At 45.9% G+C, this 13,246-nt stretch overlaps 1 protein-coding gene across 6 annotated transcripts in view; it reads right to left on the bottom strand.

Moving 5' to 3' along the window:
• Positions 1-1,829: 1,829 nt before the first annotated feature.
• LOC143284931 (SLIT-ROBO Rho GTPase-activating protein 1-like) overlaps positions 1,830-13,246 on the bottom strand; it is a 308,900-nt gene continuing 297,483 nt past the window's right edge. For all 6 annotated transcript variants that reach the window (XM_076592085.1, XM_076592088.1, XM_076592086.1 and 3 more), the window contains 2 exons: positions 8,229-8,412; positions 1,830-4,917 (listed from right to left, as the gene is read on the bottom strand). In XM_076592085.1, coding sequence (XP_076448200.1) covers positions 3,579-4,917; positions 8,229-8,412 — 1,523 coding nt within the window. In that variant the 3' untranslated portion in view covers positions 1,830-3,578. The remainder of the gene's footprint in view (positions 4,918-8,228; positions 8,413-13,246) is intronic.

Genomic DNA, 13,246 nt, shown 5'->3' on the forward strand with positions numbered 1-13,246 from the left:
AACCTACCGGATCAAGGAATGGCGCTTAATCAGTCCATCAGCACTAACCCTTTGGTGTCAACGCCAGGGGGCTGGCTTTAAAATTATTTGAAAGAATTAGTTACAAATGACGACAGTTCAACTGGACAAGAAAAATGTCGAACACTCCTTTGTATTGTACACTGTTTTCAAAGAACTGCTGATAATGAAATATAAAAATACAAAAATGGAAAGAAGTATTCAACATCTCTATTCTCTCATTTTGACCCTGAATGATAGCCAACATACCATTGCAATCAAACGATCCCTTAAGATCACCAATCAAAAACTTTAGTTTAAAAAACAAACATTGCAATTCAGTACAACAATCCTTGTCTGAGGAAAGCAGGTGCACATTTACAACACATTTTTACTGCAGCGTGAGAAATTGTTAATAACTAAAACTGAAAGTCTCAAATCTATATATATGCACTTTTTGTGAGACAACAAAGCTGAGATCTATCTGCACTATATGCGAGTGAGACAACAGACTGAATTCTGACCATCTTGTGTGGCAAGAGATGTTGGTAGACCCAAAGAAGGGATGTAAATTAAAGGAGTCACACAGAAATCAACCCTGTTGACCCCTGTGTTGCGGCAGTGGATTACTGAGCACTGAGCAGACTGAAAAACAATGGAAGACAGTGGAAACTGGTGTTTCACTTTCTCAAGGAAGTGCCACTGCATTGGGACCAAGATGCTCGACCTGCAGCATAACTCAATGCGGTTGTCACACCTTGAGTGTATGCATTAGTGTAGCAATCAGAGTGGGTTTCTTCAACAGAAAGTTTCCAGTGGATAACGTATGTCGCTATGGGTTTTCAGTGCACCAAGTGTGTGCTGCATAAGGGACCTCAATTAATTCTCCAATGACAAGACGCTCGGATTTTCAAGTCAAGCTGGAGAGAAAGGGTGAGATGGGATTCAAACCAAACCCTCACACACGGTGTTAAATTAATAAAAAAAATGCAAATGATCTATTCTCCAAGGACTGAACCTTATGCATTATCAAGAACAGCATAACTCTATTATCAGAATATGTGAAAATATCCCGTATGTTACACACTGGCACTATTCAATACATGGAAATGTCAATAATTAATATCATTACCATGGTGATTTTTAGGGTTCATGGCTGATGACAAATGTATTACACCTAAGTGGACAGTACATTGTGAACGATCTGCAGTGCAAACCGACTTTGAAACTGGTTGAACAGAGCCTTGCATGAACCAGAACAACTGTCAGACGAAAACCTACTCAGTCTTTCTGGTACTAAAAGGGTCAAATATATATATTTTATGATGACACATTATTCTTCATGTGCACACCTTAAGATTTTTGATTTGTAACATAACAGTCATTTTTTTGTGAAAGATGACAACTAACCCCACACAAGTAACCCAAAGGTCATGGTATTAACCAACCTGGTTGGTAGAATTCTTTAAAGCTAAGGAGAAAATTATTGATCTTCCTTTCTTCGGTAGTGTTTTTTGAAGATAAGGACATAATTATGCATCTTTACACAGTTCTTTTGCTTATATGCTCTTGTTCACTTAAATTTTCCTTATTCACTGTCAACATAACACAAATCATTAAGACATTTAAAGTTTAAACTAATATGTCATATTAAACATTTTCCTGTCATGCTTTACATACAAGGTATTTGAGAAATGCACACATGCATTGCCAGTACTGTGTGTTGTTTATCATCTTGGTTCTGTTTGAAAATGGCTAAGAGGGTGGCAAGGAAAAGTATGCAAATCACATTGTGTTCACATCCAACAGTCATAAACTCTCAACAAGAAGAGTTCCAGATCTATGTACCACTGTTATTCACAACGCTTATGTCCTTCGAGGGAAGGACGAGTGCAATGAAGTAGTTTATAGCTTTAAGCATTTCATATTTCTGGGGATAAAAAGACAATTGTGTGGGCCAACCTAACAGCACTGCCACTAATGTTCAGACTACTCAATCAACGGTTGCCTATGGTGGTGTGCAGTGTTTTAAGCTGGTCCAGACTTCTCCAAAGCTCTGGCAATGTTGCTGTTTCAGTGAGTCAGGTGTTGGCAGTGATAATACAGCACGGCATCTCCTACTGTTGACCCGGGTACTTGCCACCATTGAACCATACAGTGACTGCGCTTCCTATTTTTTTCAAACAGCCATCAATGGCTTCAGATCAACTTACAGCAAACAGTAGAGAGAGACCTCCGACTTGTCAACAGATGAAGGGGTGACACCAGTAAACTGACTGAGGACAGCGAACTATGGTGTGCTGTGAATGCCTCATGCGTCCAATGGGACGTGGGAACATCTAATTTAGATAAGACAGACCACTATGTTTGTGTGGGGAAGCCAGTCTGAAATTCTCTAGTGCCATACTAGTGGCTTAAATGTGTACGTGTACATAAATAACAGTCATGTAATCACGGCGCAGTGAGGATCATAGGCGAATAATGCGGCAGAACACTACAATCAGTACAAATGTTGCTCAGAGATCATGCGCCCACACTGTGCTACGAGACGGAATTCCCCATCACTGAACCATCCCCCACATGCACAACCCTGTCCACAGGCACAGGCACACGTGTGGGCTTTCCCTTGAGACTGGTCACACCACAGCAGGTGTGAAAGACCTCTGCTAGAAGTGCATGTCCAAAGCACACACACAAGTGAAGGACGATCATGCCTTGATACACTTCCATCCATTCACATGGTTACTAATATTTACAAGTGGAAAAGTGAGCCAAACTTCCAATGAACCATGTCCTCCTGTTGGACTCGCACACACACATACACACACACGCACCGACCTGTTGGTGAAGAAACAAGAAGTGGGACAGTGGTATGGAGAACGGGTGATGGTGGTGTTTCCCTGAGGAAGCTACTCATGCACTACAACACTAGCGGCACTCTCAACACACCACCATCGTCGGCAACACGGCACACACTACACCTGTCCTCCTCCCATGTCGCAACACACACATAATCAGAACACATCCTCTGTATAAACGTTACACGCTGGATTATCACCATGAATCGAAGCACACAATGGAAGACCCACATCTTCCCACATTTCAATGCTTGGTACAAATTTCATGAATGCACACGTTCTGTGTGGAGCCCTCATGACGCCTGTCCACACACTACATTAACTAAGACTTCCGGTTTTTTGTTTTGTGTTTTTTTTGTACAAAAAAAACCAACTGACTATACTCCACTCTAACAGTGTAATGCTGTGCACTGTCAGGGTTCCACTCTCTACACACAAAAACCAAGCGGAACACTCTTCAGGTTGACCATACACAGTTTCAGATTCACCTTTTGAGCAGAACGGTCATAATACAGCTGGTTCCCAGCCCATTTCATTTTTTTGGCAGGTTTGTTCACTGTTGTATTTTGCTGCGTAGACGCTAACAGCCCAACACCCAGCGACAACATGCTGGTGTTGTCCAAGCACTGTGGCAAGCAAACCTCCAACAGTGAACAGACATGGGGGGAGGGAGGGGGGAGGACAGCAGAGCGGGTGGGGTGGGGGGCGGGGGAGAGACGCCCATTATTTGGGCGCCGAGTCCAGGGAGTGGGGGGAGGCGGCAGGAGGAGCAGGGGAGTCGGCCTTGCCGGGCTTCTTCATGACCGGCGGCTTCACCTTCACCGGGGGCTTGGGCTTCTGGGCCACAGGGGGCGGGGTGGGGGTCTGGGAAGGGGTGGTGGGGATCTTGGGGCTGCCTCTTCCACCCTCCTCCAGCTCACCCCCCCCTCCACCTCCCCCACCTCCCAGCCCCGTTCCTAGCCCCATGCTTCCAGCCAGGCTGCTGGTGCTGCTGACCACGCTGCCGATGACGCTGCCAAGGCCGCTGCCGAAGCTGGACAGGCTGGGCGTCTTCCCGCTGAGGTCCTGGCGCGACGACAGTCCCTGGTGCACGCTGGGCATGCTCACCTGCTGCCCGCGGTGGAAGGAGGAGGAGGCGAAGGTGGACATGATCGACTTGGCCACCGCCTCCCGCGCCAGGTCACCCGGCTCGCTGGAGATACTCATCCGGTTTGACGACGACGGGGGAGACACCGAACGCTTCTTGAAGGACGAACTCCGTCCCTCCTGACCCCCGACCCCTGATGATCCCAGCACGGGAACAGGGGGCATGGCCGGAGGGATGAGAACTGGCCCACCGGCCTTCTTCAGTGTGCCCTGGTTGGACTGGGCGAAGGTCTCGGCGGCTGTGGTGGGGCTGTCTGGCTCAGAGGAGTCCTGCGAGGAGGGCGAGTTGGATCCCTCAGGCAGGTCCAGCACCAGGTCCGGCGTGTGCTTGGGTGTCTGCTTCAGCTTGACCACGGGGAGGCTCATGCGCTTGTCCGACTTCTGCTGCATCTCCAGAGACTTGAGCCCAGCCATCACCTCCTCGAGGGCGTTGTCGATGTCCAGCGACAGCTCGTCGGCACCGCTGTCCGTGGCGGACGTTGACACAGAGGAAGAGTCCATGAGGGAGGACGGTGAGGGGGAGGAGGGGGTGGTGGTGGTGGTGGTCTGCCGCTTCAGCTCGTGGTCCTCCTGGATGGGCGAGAGGTCGCTGCCGCTGGAGAGGCTGGAGGTCAGGTCGCGGGGGGTGCCGGCGCCGCTCTGTGGGGTGGATGGGGGTGTGGTGGGGTCCTCCACCCCGATGATGTCCGTCTCCCGGATGATGATGTTGGGCTGGGTGGTGGTGGTGGTGGTGGTGTTGGTGGCTGTGGCGGGGGTGGTGGCAGGGGTGGTGGTGGAGGTGGTGGACTTGTCCGAGGTCTCCAAGCCTGAGTCGTTGCTGACCTGCCGCACCATGGGTCTGGTCGACAGGGACTGAGTGGAGCTGCTCTTCTCCTCCTCCCTCCCCCCACCCTGGCTGACACGCTCCTCTTCACGTCTGTACATGCAACACACTCTGCGTCCTTATGTCTATACTCACTACACACTCTGCTTCATCATGTCTGTACATGCAACACACTGTGCGTCATCATGTCTGTACATATGCAACACGCTCTGCTTCATCATGTCTCTACACCAACACACTCTGCATCATCAAGTCTGTACACATGCAACACACTCTGCATCATGTCTGTACACACAACACATTCTGCATCATCAAGTCTGTACACATGCAACACACTCTGCATCATGTCTGTACACACAACACATTCTGCATCATCATGTCTGTACACATGCAACACACTCTGCGTCATCATGTCTGTATACATGCAACACTCTCTGCGTCATCATGTCTGTACACATGCAACACACTCTGCGTCATCATGTCTGTACACATGCAACACTCTCTGCGTCATCATGTCTGTACACATGCAACACACTGTGCATCATCATGTCTGTACACATGCAACACACTCTGCGTCATCATGTCTGTATACATGCAACACACTGTGCATCATCATGTCTGCACACATGCAACACACTCTGCGTCATCATGTCTGTACACATGCAACACACTGTGCATCATCATGTCTGTACACATGCAACACACTCTGCGTCATCATGTCTGTACACATGCAACACACTGTGCATCATCATGTCTGTACACATGCAACACACGCTGCATCATCATGTCTGTACACATGCAACACACTCTGCGTCATCATGTCTGTACACATGCAACACACTGTGCATCATCATGTCTGTACACATGCAACACACTCTGCGTCATCATGTCTGTACACACAACACTCTCTGCGTCATCATGTCTGTACACACAACACTCTCTGCGTCATCATGTCTGTACACATGCAACACACTCTGCATCATCATGTCTGTACACATGCAACACACTCTGCGTCATCATGTCTGTACACATGCAACACACTCTGCGTCATCATGTCTGTACACAGGCAACACACGCTGCATCATCATGTCTGTACACAGGCAACACACGCTGCATCATCATGTCTGTACACAGGCAACACACGCTGCTTCATCATGTCTGTACACAGGCAACACACGCTGCTTCATCATGTCTGTACACATGCAACACACTCTGCTTCATCATGTCTGTACACCAACACACTCTGCTTCATCATGTCTGTACACAGGCAACACACTCTGCTTCATCATGTCTGTACACACAACACACGCTGCATCATCATGTCTGTACACATGCAACACACTCTGCATCATGTCTGTACACACAACACATTCTGCATCATCATGTCTGTACACATGCAACACACTCTGCGTCATCATGTCTGTACACATGCAACACACTGTGCATCATCATGTCTGTACACATGCAACACACTCTGCGTCATCATGTCTGTATACATGCAACACACTGTGCATCATCATGTCTGTACACATGCAACACACTCTGCGTCATCATGTCTGTACACATGCAACACACTGTGCATCATCATGTCTGTACACATGCAACACACTCTGCGTCATCATGTCTGTACACATGCAACACACTGTGCATCATCATGTCTGTACACATGCAACACACTCTGCGTCATCATGTCTGTACACATGCAACACACTGTGCATCATCATGTCTGTACACATGCAACACACTCTGCGTCATCATGTCTGTACACATGCAACACACTCTGCGTCATCATGTCTGTATACATGCAACACACTGTGCATCATCATGTCTGTACACATGCAACACACTCTGCGTCATCATGTCTGTATACATGCAACACACTGTGCATCATCATGTCTGCACACATGCAACACACTCTGCGTCATCATGTCTGTACACAGGCAACACACGCTGCATCATCATGTCTGTACACACAACACTCTCTGCGTCATCATGTCTGTACACATGCAACACACTGTGCATCATCATGTCTGTACACATGCAACACACGCTGCATCATCATGTCTGTACACACAACACTCTCTGCGTCATCATGTCTGTATACATGCAACACACTGTGCATCATCATGTCTGTACACATGCAACACACTCTGCGTCATCATGTCTGTATACATGCAACACACTGTGCATCATCATGTCTGTACACATGCAACACACGCTGCATCATCATGTCTGTACACCAACACACTCTGCTTCATCATGTCTGTACACACAACACTCTCTGCATCATCATGTCTGTACACCAACACACTCTGCGTCATCATGTCTGTACACAGGCAACACACGCTGCATCATCATGTCTGTACACACAACACACTCTGCGTCATCATGTCTGCACACAGGCAACACACTGTGCATCATCATGTCTGTACACACAACACTCTCTGCGTCATCATGTCTGCACACAGGCAACACACTGTGCATCATCATGTCTGTACACACAACACTCTCTGCATCATCATGTCTGTACACACAACACACTCTGCGTCATCATGTCTGCACACAGGCAACACACTGTGCATCATCATGTCTGTACACACAACACTCTCTGCATCATCATGTCTGTACACACAACACACTCTGCGTCATCATGTCTGCACACAGGCAACACACTGTGCATCATCATGTCTGTACACACAACACTCTCTGCATCATCATGTCTGTACACACAACACTCTCTGCGTCATCATGTCTGTACACACAACACACTCTGCGTCATCATGTCTGCACACAGGCAACACACTGTGCATCATCATGTCTGTACACACAACACTCTCTGCGTCATCATGTCTGTACACACAACACTCTCTGCGTCATCATGTCTCTACACGCAACACACGCTACGTCATCATGTCTGTACACACAAAACACACTGCGTCATTACGTCTGTACACACACAACACATTCTGTGTCATTACGTCTGTACACACACAACACACTCTGCATCATTACGTCTGTACACATAACACACTCTGCATCATCATGTCTGTACAGGCAACACACATTTCATCTTTATTATTACTAACTACTAACTATCTGTGGTCAGAGATCAGACTTAAATCCTTTGAGTGCCCCAGGACGGCAAATTCTGGCTCTATCATTGTAGGAATTAAAAAAAACAACAACCCAACATAAAGCATGAATAATCAATACTTTTTTTTAACGCAAAATGAACACAATATCCATCTATGACAATCTCATCAGTGTGTTTAATGATCCTGCAATTGGAAAAGCCTGAAATTGCCATCCTGGGCCACATTTTTTGCACACCGGAAAGGCATGGAAATTTCCATGCTTGACACTGCTGATGGAAGTGTAACTCGCTGGATGCGTGAGCTACTCACTGTGGCTGCTTGACGCTGATGTACTTGTCAGGGATCAAGCCTTCCTGGCCGTGGCAGCAGCCTTCCCACCAGTCGTGCGAGGCCTGTGTGTAGAGGATCAGCAGGTCCCCCTTCTTGAAGGACAGCTCCCGCCCAGAGCGACCGTCAAAGTCGTGCAGCGCCACTGCCTCCTTCACCTCCGGTTCTGTTGCACACACACACACACATCTATCACATCACCACACTCACGGGGTGTCATGGCTCTTCTTGGTACGAGGCGGTTCTTGCCTTGCTGCCATTTGGGTGGGATGCCTCTGCTTTACCTGTTCACAGCACTCACAGCACATGAGGCTTTACGTTCCTTTTGGTCCTCTGGGGAAAATATCTTTAAAGTACCCACAATGAACTTACAGAATTAACAAAATTTGAGTGTCTGGAATATGTTGCCTCAAGTCTTCAGAACCAACCAACACTCCCTCCATTCAGATCCCTGCTAAAAACTGACCTCTTCTTTTGTGTGATATATTTTTCTCCATCTTTAATTTGCAGGTGTTTTCTACTCATGGTTGCGTGTATGTATGGTTGAGTGTGGTTTGTCATTGTTGGGCATGGCTGGGCATGGCTGCATGTGAATTGGCAACTGCCAGTGCAATGAGTAACTTTTACTAAGAGAAATGTGCCATATAAATACCATTCATTATCATTATTGTTATTATCATTTTTACCATTATGCTGCTGCTGCAGAATTCAGGGACAGAAGCCCAGTAAAGAGAGGATGCTTGGTATAACACACACACACACACACACGTGTTCTGCTATAGGCATGAGGATAAGAGAATGAAAATAACAATAATAAGAAAATATAATGATGATGATGATAATAATGTGAAATCACATTGTGCTTACTTACAGCTCCAAATGTATCTTACAATACATCCAGTACGAACAAGAAAAAGCTTACAACCTTTAAACACATTTCCATCCAAACAAAATCTGCTGAGTTGCTGCCCCTGGACCCAGCAATTCTGAATGCTGCAGTCAGTGCTACATGCTGAGTGGTATTAAAACAACAACAGCAACACACTCGGCCATATTTATGAACAAATTATCAAACACTTTCTATGAGGTAGGAATACTATTTATACTAGAAGAGACCCCATCATATCCATAAAGGAAATGATTGCATGGAAATGATCACTGTACAAAGATTTGACAGACAACAGAATTGACACACAAAGCAAAATGATACACACTGTACAAAGTGCACTCAAGGAATCAAGTCTGCATATAATCAGTGAAATCTGTGCAGCATCAGAAAGTCAAACTGTACATACATACCAGACAACACACACACAACAAAATCTGTTCCGATCTTCCACAGGATTCAAATTGCATGCTGAAATCTCATACTTTCTCTCTTTATCACACTTCTAATAATTGTTTAATTCTGACAGTTAGGCAGGAAGAAAGGTTGATAACTGAGTTTTTGTGTTCCCTTAGGCAACAAAAGTGTGCGAGTCAAAAATGTCTGAAAACCAGCTACATTAATGTGGATCTCACATTTCTTGCTTCAAGAGGACACACACACAGGTTTCGATGTTTGTTGAAGTTGGATGGAATTCCAAGAGCAGTTATGAGCCTATGCCTGTTTGCTTTCACACACACACACAACACAACACAAAGCACACACTCAACAGCACATCAGTATAAACATCATTGTCCAAACCCTACTGTCTTCCTCCCCCTTTTTCAAAGTTCTATTCACCCTGAAACTCGCCCCTGCTGGAGTTTGTATCAACAGCTTAAAGCACACAAACACACGCACACACACATACATACACAAGACTGACACAGCCAGCCAATCTCCCATGCAAGCGGTCAACACAAGACACACTGATGTCCATGCCAGCTCACAACACACACACACACACACACACACAAGTATGACGGCTCTCCCTCCCTGCCTCTTTCACATCAACAGGCACCGAGACACAGTGGCCAGACAGGGAGGCTGTGGGGGACTGGGAGACTGAAACCAGTGACACACAACCACTGAAACCAGTGACACACAACCACTGAAACCAGTGACACACAATGGTGACGATGCAGTGTGCATGCACTATGTACACGTGATCACCACAGGCTGACACCATTCTGCTGTGTACCATGAAGAGGGGGGAGAGAGACAGGAGGGGTGTGGACGGAGGTGTGTGTGTGTGTGGGGGGGGGGGGGGGGGGGGGGGGGAGTGAAGGGGCTGTGCTTTGCTTCAACTCAAAGAAACGAACATGGACTATCAGAACAAAACTACCAAATGGTACAATTTACTTAATTTGTAATCACATGAAAATATGAAAAACAAAGTACCCCCCTGCCCCCCAAACAAACAGACAAATGAAGAAAGAGACCCCAAACACCCACAACTGGCCATACACACAGTGCACCTGCATCAATATCATGTTCTACCTCATGGAAACATCAGTCTGACAAAACACAAGGATTTAGTAACATTGGAGTATTTACACACTGGACACAAACACAACTACTGTGAAAGAAATAAAGAGAATACAAACAACTCAACAATAAACAGAATACAAATAACAATGAGAATACAAATAACTCAACAATAAAGAGAATACAAACAACTCAACAATAAAGAGAATACAAATAACTGAAAAGAAAAACAACAAATTAATCCACAAATAACCAAAAACTGAAACAACAACAAATTAAGAATGAGATAAGAAAAAAAAAGAGAAAAAAATGTACATGAAAAAACAAAGTATTTCTGAGTACACTTCTTTCCTGAATACATGCACAACACACCACAACACAGAGCCCTGAGGGTTGGGGGGGGGTGACCACAGAACAACACAATGCAGGGCAGGGAAAGACGGAAAGACATACCACACCACCCACTGCTTTTCTCCACATCTTCCGACACAGTGTAACACAGAAAGCAGCGTCCACTGACTGCCCGACACTTGGGGAGGCCGGGGGGGGGGGGGGGGGGGGAAGGAGGATGTCGGTGGTGTCCATCGACTGACTGACCGAGTGAGGGCTGTTACAACGCTGGTGTCGTCCCGATATGCCTATTCCCATTTCACCTATCACGATGTTGGTGATCCCAGTTTGACTTTCACAGAATGATTGGTAATCCTGATTCCATTGGTAACCTTCTGATCGACTTTCACAACACTGGTAATCCTGATTTCATTTCAGATTCGCCTGTCATGAAATTGGTGATCCCAATATCTCTGAAAGTTTTTTTTGTTTTTTTTCACAATCTTTGTACACATCTCTTTTTTGATATGGCGATCTGTCCACACACAAACATATAATGCTCGTCCATGCATGAAGTGTGTGTGTGTGTGTGTGTGCGCGCGCGTGTGGACATTTGGGTTTGTGAGAGAGAGAGAGGGAGAGAGTAGCTGGACAGTTGGAACGGGAATGGCAAAACAGGGCAAGGAGTCAAACTCTAGAGGCCACTAATGGTGGCCACACGATTACAGAGAAGGTGAAACAGGAAGAGGTGAATGGGATCTGCGTCATGGAGCTTCATCACGACGCCACATGACAAGACTACCTGTAGCACCACAGTTCATCCTGAGAGAAGCCAGGGTTCCACAAGCTGTGACCCAACAAAGACCCATACTTTTCCCACAGTCCTTTCCCTGAAAATGTTCCACCCCAAACACCAAGCCAAACTAAATCAAATATCATCTGTTACACCACTACTCAAAGATCAACTGAATATCCTGGTAGTCATGTCAAATATTGCTTCTTTTTTTTGGCCTTTTTTTATGTATTAAACTTTTTATTGTATGGTATTGGTCAAGGATTTTATTCATCAAAAATTCCAAGACTTTTCCTGACCCTGAAGGGAAAACAGATTTTCCCCCGAGACTTTTCCATGGCTCTTTCATCCCCCCCCCCCCCCCCCCACAAGACATTTCTTCCAGACGTCCATGACTGTAAGAAGGCTGTCACAACACCACGAATGCACGACAACAACGACGACCACGACCACGACAAGTGCTCTGGTGTTAGTGCTACTCTCCTCATGCATGGTTCACAACAATGACGACACATGTATGTGCGCAGGATGATGCATGTATGTACACAGAACAGCACGTGTATGTACACACACACAAAAAAACCAAAATGGCACAGGAAGAAACACATAACAGGGCAAAGTGTGAAATGGTCTTACCAAAAATAGAACCTGAAACAAGCCACACACACACTGGTGTCAGTCAGTGGAACACACAGACAAGTGGGCAAGATGGGAACACCTTCATCACAACAGCGGGTAGCAACACAGGTGGCTGTGCTCATCTCTCATCATCAACACCAGACGTCATCAAATACAGCTGTTATCACACAGCACCTCATCCATAATGGACAGAGGAACATAATCAACACTAATGCTCACAACGTTTTAACAGAACCTGCAGTATTTCAAACAGGCTAAAATAACATTCGGACTGACAATTAAACAGGAAAAAGGGGATTATCTTACACTCAAAATATTCATTAATGAAGGAGCATGCATGCATTTTGTTAAAAAAGAAAAGAAAAGAGGGATTTCCGTACATTCAAATTTAAGTTATATACATTAAGATGGGAGTATGTGTACATTCTATTAAATTTTACAGTGAAATGACATACCTTAAATGATATAGCATACCTTAAATCTTAAAGTTAAATGATATAGCACACCTACCCCCTTGAACTGTTAGGAAATACAGGCATGTGTCCATTCAGTGCGACACACAGATCCAGTAACGCCTACAACACCCCTCCCCCTCCCGCCTTTTATCCACACAGTCCGTATCGTAAGGACTGTTCACATCACATACATACATGGTGTGACAGAGGGCCTAGCTGGTTTCTGACTGGTGACAAACCCTGGAATGTGTGTATGGTCAAATAACAAGGCAAATGCACACATTGCTTACATACACTGATGTATTAATTTAAGGATTGTACACACACTAACTACTGTACGCACTGACAAGTGTAACAGGATAGTGGATAC

The sequence above is a fragment of the Babylonia areolata genome, chromosome 8 (genome assembly GCF_041734735.1).
Source record: "Babylonia areolata isolate BAREFJ2019XMU chromosome 8, ASM4173473v1, whole genome shotgun sequence".
Taxonomy (NCBI): domain Eukaryota; kingdom Metazoa; phylum Mollusca; class Gastropoda; order Neogastropoda; family Buccinidae; genus Babylonia; species Babylonia areolata.